The sequence below is a fragment of the Grampus griseus genome (genome assembly GCF_964374135.1).
Source record: "Grampus griseus genome assembly, chromosome: 5".
Lineage (NCBI taxonomy): Eukaryota > Metazoa > Chordata > Mammalia > Artiodactyla > Delphinidae > Grampus > Grampus griseus.
This window is the reverse complement of record NC_138998.1, coordinates 26,263,520-26,289,394: the sequence shown is the minus strand read 5'-3', so window position 1 is coordinate 26,289,394 and position 25,875 is coordinate 26,263,520. Positions and strand designations below refer to the sequence as shown.

General features: G+C 44.5%; 1 protein-coding gene across 1 annotated transcript in view; it reads left to right on the top strand.

Moving 5' to 3' along the window:
- Positions 1–449: 449 nt before the first annotated feature.
- Positions 450–25,875, top strand: part of TRIM42 (tripartite motif containing 42) — a gene marked incomplete at both ends in the record, with an annotated part of 29,373 nt that continues 3,947 nt past the window's right edge. The window contains 4 exons of the mRNA XM_082655053.1: positions 450–787; positions 5,834–6,531; positions 10,920–11,743; positions 14,811–15,035. Of these exons, the coding sequence (XP_082511179.1) occupies positions 450–787; positions 5,834–6,531; positions 10,920–11,743; positions 14,811–15,035 (2,085 nt within the window). The remainder of the gene's footprint in view (positions 788–5,833; positions 6,532–10,919; positions 11,744–14,810; positions 15,036–25,875) is intronic.

Sequence of the window (25,875 nt, the reverse complement as noted above, 5' to 3'; positions counted from 1 at the left end):
TTGCCCAAGTTGCAGGAAAAGGACCAAGCAAAGAGAAATAGCTTCGGAAATCCAGCCAATAACCCAAAGTGTGATACAGGACAGGATGCTCTCTTCATTGACACTCCTCTGGAGCTGGTCCTCTGGAAACAGGGAGTATCTGTCAGCCCACCTGCCACTACCCCCCAGATCCCACCCTCCCTCTTATCCTGTGTGGTGAGATATGGTGGGGAGACAGGGATTGTGACATAAGCAAATGGCCTGGAACTGATCTATGTAAATGCCAGCCCGTGAGATTCCTAGCAGGGACACCGCCTGTGAAGGCCTCACAACAGCCAACCTCTTGAAACCTCCAAGCTGACTGCCTCATCCAGGGGAGGAAGGACCCCTCCACGGGAGAACGGACAGCAGGATCCTGGTAGAGGAGGCACCAAGAGCTCCAGGGAGCGGGTGGCAATCGTGTAGGCGCCATGGAGACTGCCACGTGTCTTTGCGCTCCATGTTTCACATGGCAGAGGTGTCCCCGCTTATGCTCCTGTCTGTGCTTCAAGTTCCTCTTCACCTCGGAGCGGAACTGCACCTGCTTTCCCTGTCCTTACAAGGATGAGCGCGACTGCCAATGCTGCCACTGCACCTTCTCCGAGAGCCCTAACTGCCACTTCTGCTGCTGCTCCTGGGCCAATGACCCCGACTGTAAGTGTTGCTGTACAACCAGCAGCAACCGCAAGTGCCAGTACTATGAGAGCCGCTGCTGCCGCTATGCCGCCATCACGTTCCGCAGGAGGCACCTACCCAGCATCCGTACCTTGTAAGTGCCGCGCAACCGACGCGGGCCGCCGGGGCTCAGGAAAACTGGGGGCGGGGGGCCCCTGCCAGCTGTGGGGACAGGGCAGGTCAGCAGCCCCGCCCCAATTCCACCTCTTTATCTGAAAAAGGGAGGCCAGGAACTTGGGAGCAATTAACTCTCGTTACAATATGTCTTGGTGCAAATATATCACACAGTCATTGTATGGTGAGAGTTGGTAACTAGACATCGCGATATTCTTTTTGAAATGTATAGAAATAGCAACTCACTACACGTTGTGTAACGGGAACTAACATAGTGTTGTAGGTCAATTACTCTTCAAAAACAAAAAAACTCATAGGAGAAGATCAGATGTGTGATTACCAGAGACAGGGGGTAGGGGTGGGGCATTGGATGAGGCAGCCAAAAGGCACAGACTTCCAGTTATGATAGATAGGTTACTAGGGATGTGATGTACCACAGGATATATATAATGAACGCTGCTGTCAGTTACATATGAAAGTTAAGAGAATAAATCCTGAGTTCTTAGCCCAAGAAAAATTTTTTTAATTTTTAATTTTTTTCTATTTCTTTAATTTTGTATCTGTACGAGTTGATAGATGTTCATTAAACTTACTGTGATAATCACTGTGTGGTATTTGTAAATCAAATCATTATGTTGTACACCTTAAACTTATACAGTGCTATATGTCAATTACATCTCAATAAAACTAGAAGAAAAAAAGAGCTAAAAATACTATAAAGTCTGTTTTGCACTTGATGTAACAGTAAAAACATATATTCAATGGTGCTATTATTTTAAATATTTTTTGTGTTTCAAAATGTAGCAATAAAATTTACCTCAACTGCAAGAAAAAAAAAAAACTACACTTTGTAGCAATTAAGTGTACGTGTCCTAAACAGTCACTAATCAGTATAGACCTGAGTTCCAAACCCAAGCTCCCTCAGCTGTGTGAGTGAGTGCTGAGCTCTCCTGAACCCCACCATTCTCACCTCTACAAAATACTAATAGCTAATACTTAGTGTGTAAGCAACTTGCCGGGAACCACGTGCGTGACCCCAGGTAACCCCTACCTCATGCCCATCACACCAGTGAAGAAACTGAGCATTTGAGAGGTTGAGTGGCCCAAGATCACACAACTAGTAAGATGCAGTCAGAATTTGAACCTAGAGTCTGTATGCTTAAATTAAAATGCTGTCCTGCAAAATAGACAGTATGGTACCTGCGATGATTCAGGGGCTTAATATTGCTTTGAAATCTGTTATGTGATATAAAAATATAAATTGCCCTTCCTCCTCTGAACCCTTGATATCTGCAACACTCATTGGAAAAGAGTAACTTCCACAGGCCGCTTTCGACCCCTATGGCTTGTGTAAGTACCCCAGGTGGCCATGAGCTCCTGCCAGCCTTCTCTTTGTTCCTACCCAGAAGTCATGGCACTGAGGGTCGCAATTTCTCACTTAGGGCATTAACCCTCTGTGTCAGGCACTGCATAGCCTCTTCCTGCCCTGACCAAGGCGGTCTCTTCATGTCACACATGAGGGGCATCTGGAAGAGCAGAGGCAGACTTCTTAGAGGGGAAAGACCAAAACTCAGCATTCTAAGATGACAGCACTTGGAGAGGCGGAAAGATGAGAGGCAGGTTGGAAGCCTTTCGAGGCTGGAAAAACAATTTTGTGAGCAAACGCTCCGTGAATTCAGGGGAAGGATATGATCTCTCTCACAGTTCAGCCCTTTGTAGCTGGTTAATAAAAATTACTCTCAGTTCATGGACCTCGCATGGTGTTTGCACGAACAGAGAACCCAGGGGTTCTGGATTCAAGTGCAGAAGTTCTAAGGTGCAGAAAGTAACTCTCACACCCCTCTCTCCTCTCAACTGCCCCATTTCCTGCACATCAGCAATGAAGAGTCACCAAGCCCATTTCAACAGGGGAAGGATGACACTGGTGTTTTGGAGATGCTTAGACCAGTAGCTCCCAAACCTTGTTTTGCATTAGAATCACCTGGGGATCTTTAAAAACTACTGATGCCTGGCCCCCACCCCCAGACATTCTGATTTCATTGGCTTCAGGTATGTCCTGGGCATCAGAATTTTTAAAAAACTCTCCTGCCCCCAGGTGGCGCTAAAGTGCAGAATGGCCTGGAGGGAAAAAGAAGGGAAGCCAGGAGACTTGCCAGGTGATATATGGGAACCCAAGTACAAGGGGAACAGGCCTAAATTTGCGAGGAGGCTGCCACGGTACAGAGGAGCAGAGGCCAGTTATCTCAACAAAAAGACAAGGCTGCTGGGCTTGGTGATGGTTGTGGCGTGGAATCATGACCACTGAATGCCCAAGTCCAAGCCTGAGGCTTTCTGACGATGATCAGAGATGCTATTGCAAGTGTCAGGGGGTTGGTGCTGGGTCCGCTGAGGCTTATCTTCCACCTGGCCTCTCTCCTGGTGTCTGGCCCACCGCCTCCCCTGTTCCTCGTCACTGCTTCCTTCTCAGCATTTTCCTCATCCTGCCTCAGTCTGATCTCATTCATCCCCCTTTGCCTTTACTCATCTCTTTTTCTCACTTCCTTTTTCACCTTCACCCCAACTCCCTGGGCCATTAACACCTGTCTCTTCTCCCTGTTCTGTCTTTCTCTTTCCCCAGCACCCTCCTCTCTCCCTCCTTCTTTCTGATTTCTCGTGCTGTCTCCCTTTATATTACACACTGATTCTCATAGCCCCACCTTATGAAACTAGAGAAATCCACCCAGCTCTCATGTATACATCTGCCCTCCCCCCTCCAGATGACCCCTCCAAAGCTGGAGCAGGAGAAAGCAGAGAGGCTGAGAAAGCAGAGAAGGAGCAGAGCTGAGAACATTGAGTCTGGCAGGCTTGGACACCAGCATGCAGATCTCTAAGGGATGAGCTATCCAGGTGCCCGCGTCTCCATAACCGGCACTGTCCCCATGGTGCCACTCCCTTCCAACATGTTCGGGTATCACCCTTGACTGCCTGGGCTCTGAGACCTGGGTCCCTGGCCAAGGGAATGGGGAAGGATCCAGAGGCTTATAGGGACTGCAAGAACGCAAAAGAGAACACAGGCAGAATGCCAAACGCAACCCCTAGACATCGCTAATACAAACAGAGAAGAAGGGATAGGAATAGTCACAAAATCAGTGTGTTTTCTTTTTAAACATCTTTATTGGAGTATAATTGCTTTACAATGTGTGTTAGTTTCTGCTGTATAACAAAGTGAATCAGCTATACATATACATATATCCCCACATCCCTTCCCTCTTGCGTCTCCCTCCCACCCTCCCTATCCCACCCCTCTAGGTGGTCACAAAGTAACGAGCTGATCTCCCTGTGCTATGCGGCTGCTTCCCGCTAGCTATCTATTTTACGTTTGGTAGTGTATATATGTCCATGCCACTCTCTCACTTCGTCCCAGCTTACACTTCCCCCTCCCCATGTCCTCAAGTCCATTCTCTACATCTGTGTCTTTATTCCTGTCCTGCCCCTAGGTTCTTCAGAACCATTGTTTTTTTTTAGATCCCATATATATGTGTTAACATACAGTATTTGTTTTCCTCTTTCTGACTTACTTCACGCTGTATGACAGACTCTAGGTCCAAATAAGTATGTTTTATACCTCCATCCCCATGGCTAATTCATTTATTTTCATAAACTGCTTTTGCCCTGATTGTAGCTTCTTAGAACATGCACTTGAAAGTTTACAAGTATGCACTTACTTCATCCATAGTTCTTACAATATATGAAATCAGCCTCAGATATTAGAGAAAGATTCAACACACACACACACACACACACACCGTACAAGCACATATTTTTCATAGACTTGACCACTGTTTTCCCCTGCTGTGGACATGAGCTGGCTAGGAACAGAGGGGAGTCACTATAGTGGCCATTCATTGAATGCTTACTATGTCCAGGGAGTTAAGCACTTATCGTGGATTATCTCATGGGGACTTTAAAATCCTCATGAAGGAAGTAGTATTGTGAGCTTTGATTTACTGAGGGTGAGAGAGGTGAAGAAACTTATCTCAAAAGTGCAACTCTAAAGCGCATTTCACCATGTGCAACCCGCCCGTAACACCTAGCCCCTTAGGTCATAGTTGAGGTCTGGTGATCAGAACACACGGGGGCTGGGCTTGGCTGGGCAACTAACCTCCTGGTGTCCTGTGAAGAACACTTTGCCCACCTTCTTCTATGTTCCATTTCACACACAATAGTAATGTCAGTGCCCAGAGGAGACTGGATTTACTGGCCCAGTGCAACAACTGAGAGATACACCACAAGCAAGTGTGAGGTGTCTCCGTAAGAAGGCATCACTAAGTGATTACAGGATTTAGGCGCATGTTAGGTGAGGACGCAGGGGTAAATCTCCTATTAGGTATCTTAATAAATCTTGCCTAGAAGGTGGGAAGAACAGAGTTGAGCCTGATGCTGCAACTGGTGAAAAAGCAGCAGTCACTGTCCTTAACCAGGACAGGGGATGTTTGATCATTTTTGTGGTTTGGACAATGTTCTTGCTTTTGTCTGAGTTCAAACATGAAGAAGTGGTCTTGTTTCTGTTTTGCTCCATCACAGTCCCAGAATGGCCTTGTCTGCTGTGGGTGTTCTGTGATATTATCCAGGGCCAACAGAACCCCAAGACCCAGCTGACAGTGCCAGCCCCTCTGGACTGTTTTTCTCTTGCTCAAAAATTAACAAGCAGTTGTATCGCACTTACTGTGTTCCAGGGACTGCTCTAAGGCCATGCAGGTATTCAAATCAATTTTAATTTTCTCAAGAAACTCTATCAGGCGAGTACGAATTTTATAACGAGGAGAGAGGCAGAGAGAGGTTAATTAACTTACCTGGTGTCGCCCAGCTAAAGGATGGTGGAGGGGGGTTTAGAACCCAGGCACCATCCGCCCGCTCCCCACTCCACCCCGGCACAGCCATGCCCCTCCCCATCACACCACAAAGCAGCTCAGTGACACCCCGGTTCCTTCCGAGGTGGAGAAACGGAGCTCTCCTCCTGAGGTCCCGTGTTTGCTTCCCGTTGCAGCTCCAAGATGGCCCTGCGCATCGGGAGCAGCGACACGCAACTGGATAAGGTGAAGATGATGCCCGCGAAAAGCAACCTGGTCAGCCACCTGTTGTGCCCCATCTGCAGCCAGCTGCGCCTGCACTCCTTCATACTACCCTGCCACCACAGCCTGTGCGAGAAGTGCCTGCGGCAGCTGCAGAAGCACGCCGAGGTCACCGAGAACTTCTTCATCCTCATCTGCCCCGTGTGCAACCGCTCGCACTGCATGCCCTACAGCCACAAGATGCTGCTGCCCGAGAACTACCTGCGCGGACGCCTCACCAAGCGCTACATGCAGCAGCATGGCTACCTCAGGTGGCGCTTCGACCGCTCCAGCGGGCCTATCGTCTGCCAGGTCTGCCGCAGCCAGAGCATCGCCTACAAGCGCTGCATCACCTGCCGCCTCAACCTGTGCAACGAGTGCCTCAAGACCTTCCACTCGGACGTGGCCATGCAGGACCACGTGTTCGTGGACACCAGCACCGAGGACCAGGACGAGAAGATCTGCATCCACCACCCGTCCAGCCGCGTCATTGAGTACTGCCGGAACGACCACGCGTTGCTCTGCAGCTTCTGCAAGACTGCCCTACACAATGACCACGACACCATCAGCCTCATCGATGCCTGCTCCGAGAGGGCTGCCGCGCTCTTCAGCGCCATCGCCAAGTTCAAAGCAGGTCCTGGTCCCCTCTTCTCCCTCCAGCACTCCTAGCTCAGGAACTGATGGGGAAGGTGATTTGGGAGGATCTGTTTAGAGAGAGCCTTACCTCCACCTGGTGGGGCAGTCCAAGCCCTGGGAGACACTGAGCCAGGCTGCAAGTCAGTGGCCTGGAATCCACATCTGGCAACTACCGCCAGCCACTTAACCTCCCTGTGCCTTGGTTTTCTCATCTATAAAATGGGGATAATGGTGTTACCCAATGCAAGTTCGTGTGCCCGGCACACAGTGGGGCCAAACAAACTGACAATAGGTTGGAGTTTGGACCAGAGAAAGATTTATTGCAGGGTCAGGCAAGGAGACAGGTGGCTCCTGTCCCCCAAAACCCCAAGCTCTGGGAGGGGGTTCAGCAAGGCACTTTTAAAAGCAAGGTGAGGGAGAGGTCAGGTTGGTTGCTGCAAGCTTCTTGGTGTCTGTATCCTTTGTTCTTGCAGCTGTCCACATAGGTCAGGTCACGATGTTCCTGCAAACCTCCAACAAGACAAATGTTATTCTCTGTTCTGCAACTTTTTATCTCTATGTGAATGGACTTTTAAAGATGAGAGCCTTGAGAATAGGCTATCCCGTATATTTCAGGCTATAGGCAACATTCTTTTACAAAAGGTGCAGAGCCTGCAGGACTAACCACATGTTAACAAAGCACAAAGGTTAAAGCAAAAGGAACAGATCTAATACGACGTCAGATTTGTTCTTCCCTGAACAATTTGTTCTTTCCTCATTGGGTGGTTGTGAGGATTAAATGAGATACTCTAACTGAAGCATGCAAAAAACGATCTAGCCCATAATAAGTACATAAAGATTCTATAATCTTGGTTATAATTTTCATGACCTTGGGCCTCATGTCTTCCTTTGGAGAAGGAAGAGATTGACCCTGTAGTATCCTGAAGTTCTGTGAGCCTTTCTAAGGTGTTTTGTCCCTAAAGATGGATTTCTTCAGTATCTTCCCAATTTAAAGGGGAAAAGAATTAAGTCGATGCTGAGAGTTACCACAGTTTTAAATTTCCCTTGAAGTTGCAAGCAGCACAGTAAAGGAACTGATAGCAAATACATAATAATGGGAAAACCCAGAAATAGCCAGTAAGGTTGTAGTCAACAGCTCACTTTTCCTCTGCACGCCTGCTCATGGTTATTTTATGTTGGCTACATATAATATAGTTATAGTTTCTATAAGGGAAACTGACTCAGGTTTTCGTGATGGAACCCAGTACAGTGATATTTCACAGGGTTCGGCAAAGAGCCCAATAATTTCTGGGCGTATATCCACCAGGTTAGACATGAGGATCTCGGGGATCCTTTTAGGCTCTTTGCCCCTGGGAATAGCTTCCTTGAACAGAGACCTATTTTACCGGGGCCTTTTAGAGGACTTATGTCTAATCCTCTCCATAATCCTACAGTACAGGCACTAATATTCCACCCCAACCCCAGGATAGACAACTGGGATTCCAAGAAGGAACTGGCACAAGTCCCCTAGTAAATGGCAGAGCCGGTCTCTCTGACTCCGAAGTCCATGTTAATTCCACAACATTCATTTGACAACCTATTCTGCTAAACAGTGACCAGAATCTAAAGATAAAGAGATTGAAAAACAATGGGAACCACCACCACACCTGTGGTCTGTTTCCCTACGTGGTGGCCTAGAGTCAAATGACCAGCGTGCTCCAGATCAACCCAGCCTCTCCCCTGTCAGAAATGTCAGTGTCCATACAAACAGGTCTGAACAGATCGACAAGGAGGCAGCTTTCCGCTGAGCTGCACAGGAAGGTCCCATTGGACATAGAAGTGGGTCGGGGCAGACTTTGCTAAATATGTCCCCCAGGGCCTCTCACCAGCATGAATATTTCAGGAATAACTTGATTTCTCAATTGCTCCATGCCTAGAAACATTGTTTGTCAATTGACACTTATTCAATTTGGGAACAGCACCAGGGAAGCCCCTATATTAAAGAAAGCCTACAGGAGCCACGTTGCCAGGCCAATGGAAGCCCCCATTGGTTCCTAGAGGGTTTTCTTAAGGCGGAACCCGTGGCCTGAGCTTGGCTGGATTCCTTTTTAAGTACCCCAGGTGATTCTGATGTCACAGAACACTGAGAAGGGCAACTGGAGCAATTAAGAACATAGGCTCTGGAGTTAGACAAATAGAATTAGGGACAGGCCCTGGGTCCTTCTAGTTACTTGCTGTGTGACACTGGGCAGTCACTTAACCTCTCTGAGCCTTAGTGTCTTCATCTATAAATGGAAACAACATCTTCCTCTTCTGAAGTTATATGTAATGTATGATAATATATAGATATGATCCATATGTGTGATACAGGATAATGTATGGATTGGATCTATATAAACATTTAATAAAGAGTAGCTAGTTTTGGGCTTCCCTGGTGGTGCAGTGGTTGAGAGTCTGCCTGCCGATGCAGGGGACGCGGGTTCGTGCCCCAGTCAGGGAAGATCCCACGTGCCGCGGAGCGGCTGGGCCCGTGAGCCATGGCCGCTAAGCCTGCGCGTCCGGAGCCTGTGCTCCGCAATGGGAGAGGCCGCAACAGTGAGAGGCCCACGTACCTCAAAAAAAAAAAAAAAAAAAATAGTACCTAGTTTTAAATATAGTGCCTGAAAGAGACCTTGCTTTGACTTTGTTCTAAGACCAGCTCTTGCAAAACTGCCTTATTTGTAAGGGGCATCTTCCCCCTCATCTAAGACATTTTTATCCTACCTCTCCAGACTCAGCTCTAAGGAGCCTAACTAATCCCTAATAAAGCAAGGAATTTCCTATTCAGATTTCTTCTAACAGTGAGTAACTATTGAAGAGTCAAAGGAATTAATGTATAACGTGGAATTTCAGGAGCCCTAAGTCACAGCAGGGCTTGCACGTGGAGAGGGCAGGGAGCATTTCTCAGCACCACTGCAATCACATCCTGACAGTCTCCTGTTCAGCCCCCATCTGTATTGCCTCCCCATCCCTTCTGGGCCAGTGTGAGGGAGGAGGTGAGCAGAGGAAATGGGGGCTTCAGAAAGCAGGCCAGAGAGCAACACTGCTGACGTTCACCCCAAAGATGTTAGAAAACAGGACAGAATGGCTTTCACTCAACAAACACCATTCTAGCACTTCTACACATCCTAGTCATGGTGGTAACTGAGACAGCTGTGGTCCTGTTCTCATGGTCTGCCAGAACCCGAGGGTTTCTCTTATTGTAATGCACATCTCTGTGCCACCACCCACAGAGATCCAACTTACTGTGGACCCAGGGCTATGTTAAGAAACATGACTTGGTCACCCCCACTGCTGAGTAAAATTTGGAGAGGATTATAGCCCATCAAATCACTGCAGAGTCAGCCTTTCATGGGGAGGACCTTACCTCTAGCATAGGCCACAGAAGGTTGACGTGTCTTGAAATCACTGCCTAATGCCTATAAAGACCCTATAAACCACTGTCTATTGCCTAAGACCCTATAAATGGCAACTGTGAAGTTGCCATTTCACAGACAGAGGTGGCCTACATGCTCATCCTGCCCCAGCATCTTCCACACTGCAGTATCGTTGGGTTTATGCGTGCCTGGAACATCAGTGACCTCTCACACTCATATCTGTATCCCTAGAGCCTAGAAAAGCATGTGACATGGAACAGGTGTCACATGTTTGTTGAATGACTGAGTGAACTTAAAATCCAAATGCCACGTGAGAGGCGGCAGGATAAACTCGGTTTTCCTTGAAGTGTAACAGCAGATGCTTTCTGGAAAGTAAGTGGGGAGTAAGTAAGAGAGGGAGCCCAGCTGAACCCAAGGGAGTCAAAGTCCCCAGCAGAGAAAAGGAACATGTTAAAGAGCAAACACAGTGAAGGGGAACTTTGTTGATCTGCCACCATTGTCTAGGGCTGGGTTTTGATGAACAAGGCAAGGCAGTATTTAGAAGCAGTCATCAGAAATTTAGTTCTTTCTCCCACCCCTGCAAAAGCTTAAGTTTTCACACAGGGGAAATCCATCACTTTGTGACATCATCTCTTCTCAAGTAAAACTTGCTGACAAGTGAAGTCTGGTGAAAACTAACATCAAAGGTGGCCTTGAACTCCCAACTTTAGACCCAAGGCTGCAGGGATTACTAGATAGAAGTATGCCAGGGAAGGATGGCTGTCCTACCCAAGGGAAGTATTACACAAGGAGAAAGAGAGGGGTGTATGGAGAGAGGCCACATTCATTTTATAAACCTATGCTAGCATCTTTCAGCCCAGCAACAAGTGGTTTCCCTCCCTTTCCACCCACATCTTTGGAGTCCAAGTTAGTTTGCTCCAGTTTGCCACTGGCTTTGACATCTGGAGAAATGAAAAATTTAACCGAAGTAACTCACTTGGTTGTTTTGCAGTCCGATACGAAATTGATAATGACCTCATGGAATTCAACATTTTAAAAAACAGCTTCAAAGCTGACAAGGAGGTAAAGCGCAAAGAGATCAGAAATGGATTCCTCAAGCTGCGTAGCATTCTCCAGGAGAAAGAGAAAACCATCATGGAGCAGATAGAGAACCTGGAAGTGTCCAGGCAGAAGGAGATTGAACACTATGTGTATGTCACCACCATGAAAGTGAACGAGATGGGTGGCCTGATCGCCTACTCCAAGGAAGCCCTGAAGGAGACAGGCCAAGTGGCGTTCCTGCAGTCGGCCAAGATTCTGGTGGACCAGATCGAGGACGGCATCCAGAATACCTACAGGCCAGACCCACAGCTCCGGTTCCACTCCTTGAACTGCATGCCCTTGGACTTTGCTGAGCTCTCCAATGCCATCCACGAACTCTTCCCCGCAGGGCCCAAGAAGGTGTGTTCCTCGGGGAACTCCCTGCCATCACCCTACCCCCTGCACTCAGAAACGATGATTGCCAGGAAGGTCACTTGCAGCACCCACAGCTTCAGCAACCAGCAGATATGCCAGCGGAGCTCCTCCCTATTGTCCTTTAATGGCCCCAACTGTGAGAAGACCGAGATGGGTCTGGAGGCCTACGGGCGAGCCCAGTCCGCTGGACCTGCCAAGCCCACAGACAGCCTCTACACTTACTGGAGTGCAGGGGTAGAAAACCAGCCTGTGCAGGACAGCAGCAGCTTCCACAACTGGTACTCGTTCAATGATAGCTCCCTGAAGACTCCAGGCCCAATTCTTATCTACCAGACTCTGGTGTATCCGAGAGCTGCCAAGGTAAGAAAGGCTCTGGGCCCTGTAGGGAAGATAGGAGGGTGTGGGCTATGGAATGGAGTGGGGTAGTCAGGAAAGGTTGCACTTACTTGTTTGACCTCCAGGGTCCGGTCACTCAAATCTGTCCCTCTAGACTCTTTGTGGTCAGTCCATTCAAAAGGGATAAGTTCCCAAAATCTTAAGTAGCCCAAGATTGTTTTAAACCAAACAATGTATTTAACTCATAGCCAGAAGTACATCTGAAAGCCCCAACTCCACTTCAAAGGCAGCTTCTCTATTGAAAGAGAGCACAATTTGGGAAACAAAGTAATTTGAAGAGACTTCTTGGAGAGGGTAATATTTTCCAGAGGAGAACGTGTAGCAGTAGAGGGAGCACAGAAATTGGAATTAGAAAAGCAGGCTCCGTTGTCTATCAGCTGTGATTCCTCTAAACTGCTACTTCTTCTAAAGAAACTATCCAGAGTCTTCATGATTTGGAAAGATTAGAAGGATAATCCCCAATGGAGTTCCAATCCTTATCTCCCGAGATTCAGCTTTTTGGGGAAGGGGGTGGGGGGTGGCATTGGAGGTGTGTGGATGTCTCACAGACCTCTACAGCTACCATCACCCAGCTTCAGGGGACATGGCTGTTCTTTGACCTTCTAGGCCTAACATGAACAAATGGCGCATCTCTCAACATTCCTTTCAAATCCAGCTGAACCTAAATTGAATTGTTTCTAGAATGTTTTATTAAAGTCCAGGGAGGAAAAAAGATATTCTATCAGAGCATATCTTGCCTCCTCTTGGGGTCCTACAGGGATATCTCCCAAGCCAACCCACTGCCTGCTTCCATGTGGCAGAGCCCATCTTTTGTCTCCATGATCCGAGAACACTCACAAAGACTTTTAGCATCCTTGAATCCTAAACTAGTGGTTCTCAAACATTAATATGCACCTGAGGATCTTGTTAAAATGCAGATTCTGCTTCAGTGGGTCTCAGTGGGGCCTGAGATTCTACGCTTCTAACAAACTTCCAGATGTTGGCATTGCTGCCGGTCTGCAGACCACAATTTAGTATCAAGGGTCTAAAAACAAGAAAATGAAAGGCAGACACTGACCAAGCCTTACTTTTCTATTTTCCTGAGACATTATAATCTATGTCTTGGCATTTATAATTGACCCCAAGAATGACCTTATGTTGCAAGGTAGAACATGTACAACATACCCTCCCATAGGCTGTCAGACACAGCAAAAGTATCTCTGCCCTTCACGTAACAGATGCCCGCAACGGAGCAGCTGAACCTACATTTCCAAATGATCATAGATCAGCAAAACCTGCAGTGTATGTGATATTATATCAGGGATGGCATTAGGTCTCATCTCACACAACTCAGACCACTTGGGAGGTGGGCGGGATCTTGCTCTGTAGGGGAAGGACTGGTGATACCTGCTCTGTACTTGGGCTTGGAGAACAGTCACCCTATGCCACCTATAAATGGTCCCTTGATGAGCTCAAGAAAGGACCCTACACAGAAAAAATCCAGTCAAGTTATTGACTCTCAAGATAGGACACCTAAACCTACTGCCAAACAGTGGTATTTGATGTAAAAATAGCATTGATCCGTATTTCAGGATCACGGGATGTAATTCACGCAGGAATCATAGTACTCAGTAATGCAGGAGACGAAATCTGTGTTGGCATCTCTCTCAAGTGATGGTTGACTAACAGTGTTCTTTTGGCATGGGAAATATTCTTTAAGTTAGCCTTATACTTGTCACTCTGTACCTTAAAAATCCTAAAGAGTTTTTTCATAAAAACTCAACTTTATTTCTAGAACTCGTTCCCAAGGAAGTGATTAAAAATTCAATGAAGATTCATGCCCCAAAGTGTTCAATGCATCATTACTTATTAGAGTGTAAAATTAGAAACAACCTAAATGTTCAGCTATAGAAGGAGTAAATCACTTATAGGGCAGTTATTAAAATGGTGCTTTGCTGAATTTTTAATGATATAGGGACATATATAAAATGTAATAAGTGAAAGAAAGCAGGAATCAGAGCAATAATAATCCAAATTATATGTATTTGTGTGCTTGTGTATATTCCAAAATTGGAAAGAAATATAATGAATTATTAACTGAATTGTGGGATTAAAAGAGATGTTTATTTTCTTTCTTTCCTTATAATTTTTCTGTATTTTCCAGGTATGTATTTTAAATGAGTATGTTTTGATAATCAGAAAAGATAAGTTAATTTTTATTAACAAGTCACGTACATGTACAGTTTTAAAAGTGTAAATTCATAAAAAAATTATAAATTAATTATACAAATCAATACAAATTTTAAAATTTATATACTTATGAGTAATTATAAATTAACTTTATACACAATAACATTTAAATTTATTAACATTTAAATAAACCATGCAATATCTGTTTAAAAATGCAATTATTATAAAATATTTATATGCCAGGCACACTCTGCTAATTGACACTTGTTAATATACCTCTTCCCAAGAGGTGACATTTTATGCTTTGAGTGTGAACATATATTCTCCATGAGTTGGATAAGTCACTTCACCTCTTTGGGACTCTACTTCCTTGTGTATGAAACAGAGAGTTGAACTAGATACACTGTTCAACTTTAGTAGTCTGTGGTTCCATTGGAATCGCTGAATGTAAGCCTCCTGAGCCTCCACTGTAAAATGGGATAATGAAATCTCCCTCCTAGGGAACTGTGAGGACTAAACGAGGCAGGCAATGTCTGACACAGAATCTGGTGCATAATATGTGTTCAATAAATGGTAGCCACTTTGGTTAGTGGTGTCAGGAGGACAAGTTCACCTCCACAGTGACAGGAGCAGAAGCCAGAGGAGCATTCTTCTGTTCTTGAAACGCATTGAAAGCCTCACGTCAGGATTCATCACGAAGCCTTTCAGGACTGTTGCACAAGGTCTAATTCAAAGTCTTCAGCAGCTAGAGGGGATGAGTCAGCTTAAACTCACCCCAGAGATTCCACGACACAGATCTTCATGGGAAAGAAAGCTGAATGGTGTGTGCTAGTAACCCACTGACATGTTCATTTCTTCCTAGGTTTACTGGACATGCCCAATAGAAGACGTGGACTCTTTTGAGATGGAATTCTACGAACTCATTAATTCCCCTCCTAACAATGTGCAGGCAGAGCTCTGTGCACAAATTCGGGATATAACGCAGCAGAACCTGGAGCTGCACAACCTGACCCCCAACACCGAGTATCTGTTTAAAGTGAGAGCCGTCAACGATAACGGTCCTGGGCAGTGGAGTGACATCTGCAAGGTACCAGGCACTTTATTTCTCAGTTGGAAGTTCTTCATCCATTATGGATGCAGCTCTGTTAGGATTGATCATGAGGTCATGGAACCCACCATATGACCTCCCTCTCTACTCCCAGAAAACTGATTAACTCAAGGGCACAGGGAGGGCCTCTGGCCTCAGCCAACTTTGCAAATGAGAATCGTCAGTTCGCTTTGATTCAGAAAACATTTGTGCCAGGTATTGTGTTAGTATGTAGAGTTCCGAGGAAAATAAGACGTAATTCTTGCCTTCACGGAGCTCAGGGTCTAGCAAACAAATAATTGTGGTGTGAGAAGGATAAAAAAAGAGTTAAGTATTAGCGTCAGTGGTGAATCAAAGCAAGGATAGGGTATCAGATTGAAGCAATATAAATTATAATTAATCTAAATTTAATTATTAATTTATAATTATACAATGCAGTGAATAAATTTTTAGTGTTAGTATGTCTCATGCAGTATTTAGGATATACTTATAATACTAAAAAAATTTATTTGTTGTTTATCTGAAAGTTAAGGAATAGCCAGTGAGTAAGCCAGGATGGACTCCAAATAATGGAAGGGACAAGATTATTCCTATCTTTTTTGTGATGCAAGGTTGATTCTGCTTTATATCCCCAGGGGAAATACATTCATGGGTATAATTTTATTGATATTCAAAGGAGAAAGGGAAGAAAAATGTCAAGACTGCCTAGAGCTATCTTACTGTACAGCCATGATGGTGTTCTTAGGAATCAGAGTAGATTAAGTCTTAATCAGGGATTCTTTAGAAGTAAAGAGAATAAATCCATTCATTTCGGCTATTGAAAAGCCCGAGAGAGAAGGGAGTCTCATGAGACCCCTTCCAGCCAGGACATACATCTGATACCCAAAAAAACTGGAAAGCCATCAGTTTATTCTCAATCTCTCAATCAATCCCTCTCTCTCTATTCCCTCCCTCTGTGTCGCCCACAGCCCCTCCTTCCATCTCTGCTTCTCTCTAAATCTGCACCATTTTCAGCTAGCCCATTGTTTCTCCTCCCCTAAATGCAGCTTGCATGTGGTTTTGGAGGTTCCTGGCCCATGCTCTGTGCGACCAACACAATCTGACTAGCTTCACGCCCTTGGGCTCTGGTCACATGTTTGCAGAAGAGAATCTGATTGGTTGCTACCTCTGGTGATAAAGGGAAGCAGGATGTAGGGTGGGGCAGGATTATGCTCTTGGTCATTATACCAGAAGCAAGTCTCCTGGAGGCAGGCGGAGGGGGCTCTCTACTCCATCCCGATGCTCTGCTTCTGGAGTCTGGCACCCATGTGCATCCCCTCCCCCTCCACGGAGGTCAGACACTCACACGGGAAGGACGTGGGATGAGAAAGTCGCCTGGTTACTCCTCGTGTTAGACCCCAGCCAGGTACCCTGTCCGTCAGTTGCCCCATAGACCAATTCTTGTTGATACTCTTCTCTCCAGAGCACGGAACACCCACAGTTGCTACCATGTTTGACAGCAGGTCCTTTTGACTGTGGAGTTTTCCTTCAATCTAATTCGATCTGCCTTCTCATTTTTTTTTTAATTCCTCATGAAGGGCGCACTCGGTGCTGTTACTAATATTTTTTTGTGTGTATCTTAAGTCATTTTTAGATGCTAGGGCCAAGGATGGGGGTGGAGAGACAGGAGTGTGTCAGCCTTTCTCAGGTAGATATTTTGTCATCCATCTTAAATTTTGAACCCCTTGAAAACAAAATTCACGTCTAATTCATCTTTCCTTCTGCCACAATGCTTTACCAGCACTGTGCACATAGCTTAATGGTTCTTAATGGTTATTGAATTAATACATGAGTGAAAACGTGACCAAACAAATGAATCTATGAACGAACGTCTAAATAAATAAAATTAATAATTACAAAGTACCATAAGATGCCTGAGAGCTGTTAAGTGTTTTTTACCATCAATCAAGAAATAACAATCCCCCTGAAATTGTGTTTATGTGATGAATTTGCACTCCCTATAAGGGAAGGAAACTCATTCCAGCTTCTTTGCTTTTTAACACAATTTCTTAATGAGCAGAGCACTAACTAATGAGGTTTTCTGGAAGCTTCATTTTCATCTGACTCACAGAGCTGCAATATAGATTTTTCCTTCAGAAGTAATTCTTCCTCCCTCTTTGTGATTATATTAGCATTCCAGGGGAAGCTTGGCTTTCCTTCACATTTGTCATGATTTGCATAAGTAAAGGCTTCAATAGCAAATGAAAAGAAGATGGTGTGTTTGAATGACATTTATAAAGCTTCATAAAAGTAATGACTTTAGCTCCTTCCTATAAAATCGAAGTATTTTTCCTTCAGCATCAGTTCTAAGCAGGTATTCCTGAAAGGTTTCATTTAAAATGCTGTAACAAGGCAGCAGAATCATTTCTTATCCAAAATGCAATATTTCCACCATACATCCTTTTGTAAAGGAAGTGAAATAACACCTTTTATATTTGATTTTCATAGTCTGTCGCTTGATTTTTTTTTAAGGGATTTTATATGTAGTCTAATAGACAAAGCATGAAAATTAACTTTAATGCTTTTTAAAGGTCTCACTTATTGAAGGCTGACTCTGTGTCAGACACTGTATATTCATTATCACTGATCATCCCAACCGCTCGGAAGGCAGGGAGTTATTGCCTCCATTTTACAGATGAGGAAACTGAGGCTCAGAGAGGAACTCATGTAACTCAAAGGAGTTACTCGTGTAACTCAAAGGAGTTGAGTGGGAACCTAGGTCTCATCTAAGGCAGGAGCTCTTCGTCCCCTGTACCATAATCAGATAATCAGATGCAGCAAAGTCTAGGCAGAGTGGGCTCAGCCTTAGGGACCTGGCACCACTCTCTGGGAGAATGTTGTCAGAGCAACAGCCGTGAGAACGGCACTTTTATTTTTCTTGCGAGGCAAGATCATGCGTTGGGAAGATCTTTGGACTTGGGCGGGTGTACCTGGGTCCAAGCCCCCGGTCTGCTAGGCGGCAAGCTCAGCGAGGACATCGTGCCGGCCTTCCTCACCTCTCTTGGCTCCCAAGTCCCCAGCTGAGAGCTTCTAATGCCCCAGTGCCTTGTTGATATTTTTTGAAGGAATGGAGATGTGTTTTTAGGCAAATCACATACCCTGTGACCTCAGTTCCTCCTCCTGCTTTTCATCTAAACCTCAGTGTACCTGATGACCACGGCCCCCATTTTTGAAAACAGCCTCCTCACCTTGATGTCTCCCTCTGACTGCAAATCTCTGCTAACTTCCAGGAAGTCTTCCTATGAAATATCTAACTTTCCACATGCGCACTGGTTTCCTGTTGCCGCTGTAACAAATTAGTAGCTTACACAATACAGTTTTACCTATTAACTTAACAATTCCGGAGATCAGAAATCTAAGGTGTGAGCAGGGCTGTGTGCTTTCCGGAGGCTCTAGGGGAAAGTTCATTTCCTCCCCTTTTCCGGCTTCACGCAGCTGCCCACATTCCTTGGCTCATGGCCTCTTCTTCCATATCCAAAGCCAATAACGCTAGGCTGAGTCCTTCTCACACCATCATCCCTCTGGTTCGATTCTGCCTCCTCTTCGACTTTGAAGGACTCTTGGGATCATACTGGATCCACCTGATGATTCAGGATAATCTCCCTATCTTCAAGCCAGCTGACTAGCAACCTTAATCCCCCTTTGCCATGTAACATAAAATGTTCACCGGTTCCTGGGAGGAGGACATGGACTTGGGGGGCCATTATTCTGCCTACCACAATCTGAGGTAGACCAGATATCTCAGGTTACATCTGACTTGGAGGTAAACATTCAGGCCCCAGAATACTCACACACTGGTACTGTTCTGGGTCTTTCCCTATAGCTCTTCAGGAAAGGCACCCACCCTTCGCCCCACCCATCCTCTCAAATTCCTTCTCAGTCTATACTGGATCCCACCCCCCAACAGTGCCTCACGTGTGCTCAGGAAGTGGTCCTGCCAGATAAACTGAGCATCTGCAGTACTTCTTCCTACCTGCTCAGGCCACACTCAGGCTGGAACTCCAGCCACAGAGCAGGGCTGCTTGGCCTTCCTGGGCATCTTACTTCAGTTTCATGAAATCCCCCTCTGGTTTTTCTTCTGTCCCTACTGCAGACACTCCACCTTAGGCTGAGACACACATCTTCAGGGGTTGGGGTTAGAGGAATTTGAGTGACCAACACTAGTCCACATTTGGAATAACTACCCCAAAACTACCTGCTCACCTACCCACATACTCACCGTGACTCCATGCCCTGAAACGAAATCAAAGTGGTTTGCAGTCATCTCCTTAGAATTCATTCTTTTCCCAAAGGCCTCTTGATCGTTCACGTAAATAGAACCCTATTGGTCCCTCCCTACTTGCCCTGCCAATAGGTTAGAACCCTGCAATGAGTCTAATTCAGGCTCAAGCTGGACCTATCATTTTTAACCTCATACACAGAAGGTTGAATTAGTCAGACACCTCAATTCATGGTCCTTTACCAGTACTGGTACATGCAGGGCCCTTTTCTTGTTTATGTATTTGTTTCCTTTTGTGACGCTCCTTAGATATCCATTCTAATATGTTTTATGTGCATCTTGCTGCCTTTATGTGTTCTTACATGGCGTGTATTGTTTTGAATGTGTTATTAATTTGCACAAATGCTAGTATTGTTACATAACTTACTGTGTCTTACCGTTTTCCCCTGAACACTGTGTTTTTAATGATCCATCCATGTCACTGGGCACATTTAGTCCCTAACTCCTAATGCTGCCTCATCCTTTACAGTGTGCGTTTGTTCACCAAGTTTTACCTGTCTATTCAGCCAGGATGGACACCCAGGTGACCTCCAATAATGCTGTAGTAAACAGCCTCATTCCTGACATTTTGTGGGTGGGATAGGGACGTGGGACTTTCTCTGGGACATTGTATTAGTTTGCTAGGGCTGCCACATCAAAATGCTGCAGACTCAGTGGCATAAACAACAGAAATGTATTTTCTCACAGTTCTGGAGGCCAGGAGTCTAAGGTCAAGGTTTTGGTGGGTCTGCTTTCTTCTGAGGCTTCTCCCCTTGGCTTGCAGACATCTGCCTTCTCCCTGTGCCCTCACAGGGCCCTTTCTTGTGTGAGTGCACCTCTGGTGTGTCTCTGTGTGTCCAAACTTCCTCTCCTTATAAGGACAACAGTCAGATTGGATTAGGACCCTCCATAATGACCTCATTTTAACTTAATTGCCTCTTTAAAGGCACTATCTCTAAATAAGTCACATTCTGAAGTACTGGGAATAGGACTTCAACACAAGAATTTTGGGAGGACACAATTCAGCCCCTATCAGACGTACAGCATGAGTGAAATTGCTGGGGGGTAGAGTGTGTGCATACTTGATTGGACTGCACGCATGTACTCTTCCATAAGGAATGAATGAGGACCCCATATCTTAAGCCCCACCTACATTTGACATGATCCAGCTTTTACTATTTTGCTAGCCCAATAGGTATAAAGTACTATCTCCTTATTGTTTAAAATTTCATTTCATATGGTTGTTTTCAGGATTTCCTCTTCTGTAAATAGCATGCTAAATATCTTTTGCCCATTTTCCTATTGCATTTTTCTTTTCCTAGGTGATTTGTAGTATGACCTTATATAGTCTAGATAATGGCTTTAGACATTGATAATATCTTCTCCATTCTGACATTTGTCTATAACTTTGTTCATCGTGTATGTCATGAAACAGCAGAAATCTTCAATTTTGATGTTATCAAAGTCATCAATTATTTTTTTCATGGTTTGACCTTTTGAAGTTTTGTTTTAAAAATCCTTAAAATGGAGAATTTCTGAAGATGGCGGAAGAGTAAGACGTGGAGATCACCTTCCCACAAATACATCAGAAATACATCTACATGTGGAACAACTCCTACAGAACACCTGCTGAACACTGGCAGAAGACTTCAGACCTCGCAAAAGGCAAGAAACTCCCCACGTACCTGGGTAGAGCAAAAGAAAAAAGAAAAAACAGAGACAAAAGAATAGGGACGGACCTGCACCAGTGGGAGGGAGCTGTGAAGGAGGAAAGGTTTCCACACACTAGGAAGCCCCTTCGTGGGCGGAGACTGCGGGAGGCGGAGGGGGGGAAGCTTCAGAGGTGTGGAGGAGAGCGCAGCAACAGGGGTGCAGAGGGCAAAGCGGAGAGATTCCCGCACAGAGGATCAGTGCTGACCAGCACTCACCAGCCCGAGAGGCTTGTCTGCTCACCCGCCGGGACGGCCGGGGCTGGGAGCTGAGGCTCGGGCTTCGGTCAGAGCACAGGGAGAGAACTGGGGTTTGCGGCGTGAACACAGCCTGCAGGGGGTTAGTGCACCACGGCTAGCTGAGAGGGAGTCCGGGGAAAAGTCTGGACCTGCCTAAGAGGCAAGAGACTTTTTCTTGCCTCTTTGTTTGCTGGTGCGCGAGGAGAGGGGATTAAGAGTGCTGCTTAAAGGAGCTCCAGGGACAGGCGCAAGGCGCAGCTATCAGCGCGGACCCAGAGACTGGCATGGGACGCTCAGGCTGCTGCTGCCGCCACCAAGAAGCCTGTGTGCAAGCACAGGTCACTCTCCACACCTCCCTTCCAGGGAGGCTGTACAGCCCGCCACTGCCAGGGTCCCGGGATCCAGGGACAACTTCCCCGGGAGAACGCACGGTGGGCCTCATGCTGCTGTAATGTCACGTCGGCCTCTGCTCGCCCCGCATCCGTACCCCTCCCCACCCCCGGCCTGAGTGAGCCGGAGCCCCCGAATCAGCGGCTACTTTAACCCCGTCCTGTCTGAGCAAAGAACAGACGCCCTCCAGCGACCTACACGCAGAGGCGGGTCCAAATCCAAAGCTGAACACCAGGAGCTGTGCGAACAAAGAAGAGAAAGGAAAATCTCTCCCAGCAGCCTCAGTAGCAGCAGATTAAATCTCCACAATCAACTTGATGTACCCTGCATCTGTGGAATACCTGAATAGACAACAAATCATCCCAAATTGAGGAGGTGGACTTTGGGAGCAACGATACTTTTTTTTTCCCCCTTTTCCTCTTTTTGTGAGTGTGTATGTTTATGCTTCTTAGTGTGATTTTGTCTGTATAGCTTTGCTTTTACCATTTGTCCTAGGGTTCTGTCTGCCCATCTTTTTTCTGTTTATTTGGTTTTTCTGTTTTGTTTTGTTTTTTAGTATAGTTTTTACCACTTGTTCTCATTGGTGGATTTGTGTTTTGGTTTGGTTGCTCTCTTCTTTCTTTCTTTCTTTCTTTTTTTTTAAAATTACTTTAAAAAAATTATTTTAATAATTATTTTTAATTTAATAACTTTATTTTATTTTATATTCTTCTTTCTTTCTTTCTTTCTTTCTTTCATTCTTTCTTTTTCTCCCTTTTATTCTGAGCCATGTGGATGACAGGTTCTTGGTGCTCCAGCCAGGTGTGAGGGCTGTGCCTCTGAGGTGGGAGAGCCAAGTTCAGAACATTGGTCCACCAGAGACCTCCCAGCTCCACTTAATATCAAATGGCGATAATCTCCCAGAGATCTCCATCTCAATGCCAAGACCCAGCTCCACTCAACGACCAGCAAGCTCTAGTGCGGGACACCCTATGCCAAACAACTAGCAAGACAGGAACACAATCCACCCATTAACAGAGAGGCTGCCTAAAATCATAATAAGCCCACAAATACTCTAAGACACACCACCAGACGTGGACCTGCCCACCAGAAAGACAAGATACAGCCTCACCCACCAGAACACAGGCACAAGTCCCCTCCACCAGGAAGCCTACACAACCCACAGAACCAACCTTAGCCGCTGGGGGCAGACACTAAAAACAATGGGAACTACGAACCTGCAGCCTATGAAAGGGAGACCCCAAACACCGTAAGTTAACCAAATGAGAAGACAGAGAAACACACAGCAGATGAAGGAGCAAGGTAAAAACCCACCAGACTTAACAAATGAAGAGGAAATAGGCAGTCTACATGAAAAAGAATTCAGAATAATGATAGTAAAGATGATCCCACATCTTGGAAATAGAATGGAGAAAATACAAGAAACGTTCAACAAGGACCTAGAAGAACTAAAGAGCAAACAAACAGTGATGAACAACACAATAAATGAAATTAAAAATTCTCTAGAAGGGACCAATAGCATAATAACTGAGGCAGAAGAACTAATACGTGACCTGGAAGATAAAATAGTGGAAATAACTACTGCAGAGCAGAATAAAGAAAAAAAAATGAAAAGAATTGAGGACAGTCTCTGAGACATCTGGGACAACACTAAACCCATCAACATTCAAATTATAGGGGTTCCAGAAGAAGAAGAGAAAAAGAAAGGGACTGAGAAAATATTTGAAGAGATTATAGTTGAAAACTTCCCTAATATGGGAAAGGAAATAGTTAATCAAGTCCAGGAAGCACAGAGAGTCCCATACAGGAAAATCCAAGGAGAAACACGCCAAGACACATATTAAGCAAACTATCAAAAGTTAAATACAAAGAAAAAAAATATTAAAAGTAGCAACAGAAAAACAACAAATAACATACAAGGGAATCACCATACGGTTAAAGCTGACCTTTCAGCAGAAACTCTGCAAGCCAGAAGGGAGTGGCAGGACATATTTAAAGTGATAAAGGAGAAAAACCTACAACCAAGATCACTCTATCCAGCAAGAATCTCGTTCAGATTTGACAGAGAAACTAAAACCTTTACAGGCAAGCAAAAGCTAAGAGAATTCAGCACCACCAAATCAGCTTTATAGTAAATGCTAAAGGAACTTCTCTAGGCAAGAAGCACAAGAGAAGGAAAAGACAATAACAAACCCAAAACAATTAAGAAAATGGTAATAGGAGCATACATATTGATAATTTCCTTAAATGTAAATGGATTAAATGCTCCAACCAAAAGACATAGACTGCCTGAATGCATACAAAAACAAGACCCATATATATGCTGTCTACAAGAGACCCACTTCAGACCTAGGGACATATACAGACTGAAAGAGAGGGGATGGAGAAAGATATTCCATGCAGATGGAAATCAAAAGAAAGCTGGAGTAGCAATTCTCATATCAGACAAAATAGACTTTAAAAAAAGACTATTACAAGAGACAAAGAAGGACACTATATAATGATCAAGGGATCAATCCAAGAAGAAGATATAACAATTGTAAAATATATGCACCCAACATAGGAGCACCTTCAATACATAAGGCAAATACTAACAGCCATAAGAGGGGAAATCGACAGTAACACAATCATAGTAGGGGACTTGAACACTCCACTTTCACCAATGGACAGATCATCCAAAATGAAAATAAATAAGGAAACACAAGCTTTAAATGATACAATAAACAAGATGGACTTAATTGATATTTATAGGACATTCCATCCAAAAACAACAGAATACACTTTCTTCTCAAGTACTTATGGAACATTCTCCAGGATAGATCATATCTTGGGTCATAAATCAAGCCCTGGTAAATTTAAGAAAATTGAAATCATATCAAGTATCTTTTCCGACCACAACGCTATGAGACTAGATATCAATTACAGGAAAAAATCTGTAAAAAATACAAACACATGGAGGCTAAACAATACACTACTTAATAACCAAGAGATTACTGAAGAAATCAAAGGAAATCAAAAAATACCTAGAAACAAATGACAATGAAAACATGATGACCCAAAACCTATGGGATGCAGCAAAAGCAGTTTTATCAGGGAAGTTTATAGCAATACAATCTTACCTTAAAAAAAGAAACATCTCAAAAAAACAACCTAACCTTACAGCTAAAGCAATTAGAGAAAGAAGAACAAAAAAAAAAAACCCCAAAGTTAGCAGAAGGAAGGAAATCATAAAGATCAGATCAGAAGTAAATGAAAAAGAAATGAAGGAAATGATAGCAAAGAGCAATAAAACTAAAAGCTGGTTCTTTGAGAAGATAAACAAAATTGATAAAACATTAGCCAGACTCATCAAGAAAAAAATGGAGAAGACTCAAATCAATAGAATTAGAAATGAAAAAGGAGAAGTAACAGCTGACACTGCAGAAATACAAAGGATCATGAGAGATTACTACAAGCAACTATATGCCAATAAAATGGACAACCTGAAAGAAATGGGCAAATTCTTAGAAATGCACAACCTTCCGAGACTGAACCAGGAAGAAATAGAAAATATGAACAGACCAATCACAAGCACTGAAATTGAAACTGCGATTAAAAGTCTTCCAAGAAAAAAAGCCAAGGAGCAGATGGCTTCATAGTGCATTCTATCAAACATTTAGAGAAGAGCTAACACCTAACTTTCTCAAACTCTTCCAAAATATAGCAGAGAGAGGAACACTCCCAAACTCATTCTACAAGGCCACCATCACCTTGATACCAAAACCAGACAAAGATGTCACAAAGAAAGAAAACTACAGGCCAATATCACTGATGAACATAGATGCAAAAATCCTCAACAAAATACTAGCAAACAGAATCTAACAGCACATTAAAAGGATCATACAGCATGATCAAGTGGGGTTTATCCCAGGAATGCAAGGATTCTTCGGTATACTGAAATCAATCAATGTGATACACCATATTAACAAATTGAAGTATAAAAACCATATGATCATCTCAATAGATCCAGAGAAAGCTTTTGACAAAATTCAAAACCCATATATGATAAAAACGCTCCAGAAAGTAGGCAAAGAGGAAATTTACCTCAACATAATAAAGACCATATATGACAGACCCACAGCCAACATCATCCTCAATGGTGAAAAACTGAAACCATTTCCATTAAGATCAGGAACAAGACAAGGTTGCCCACTCTCACCACTAT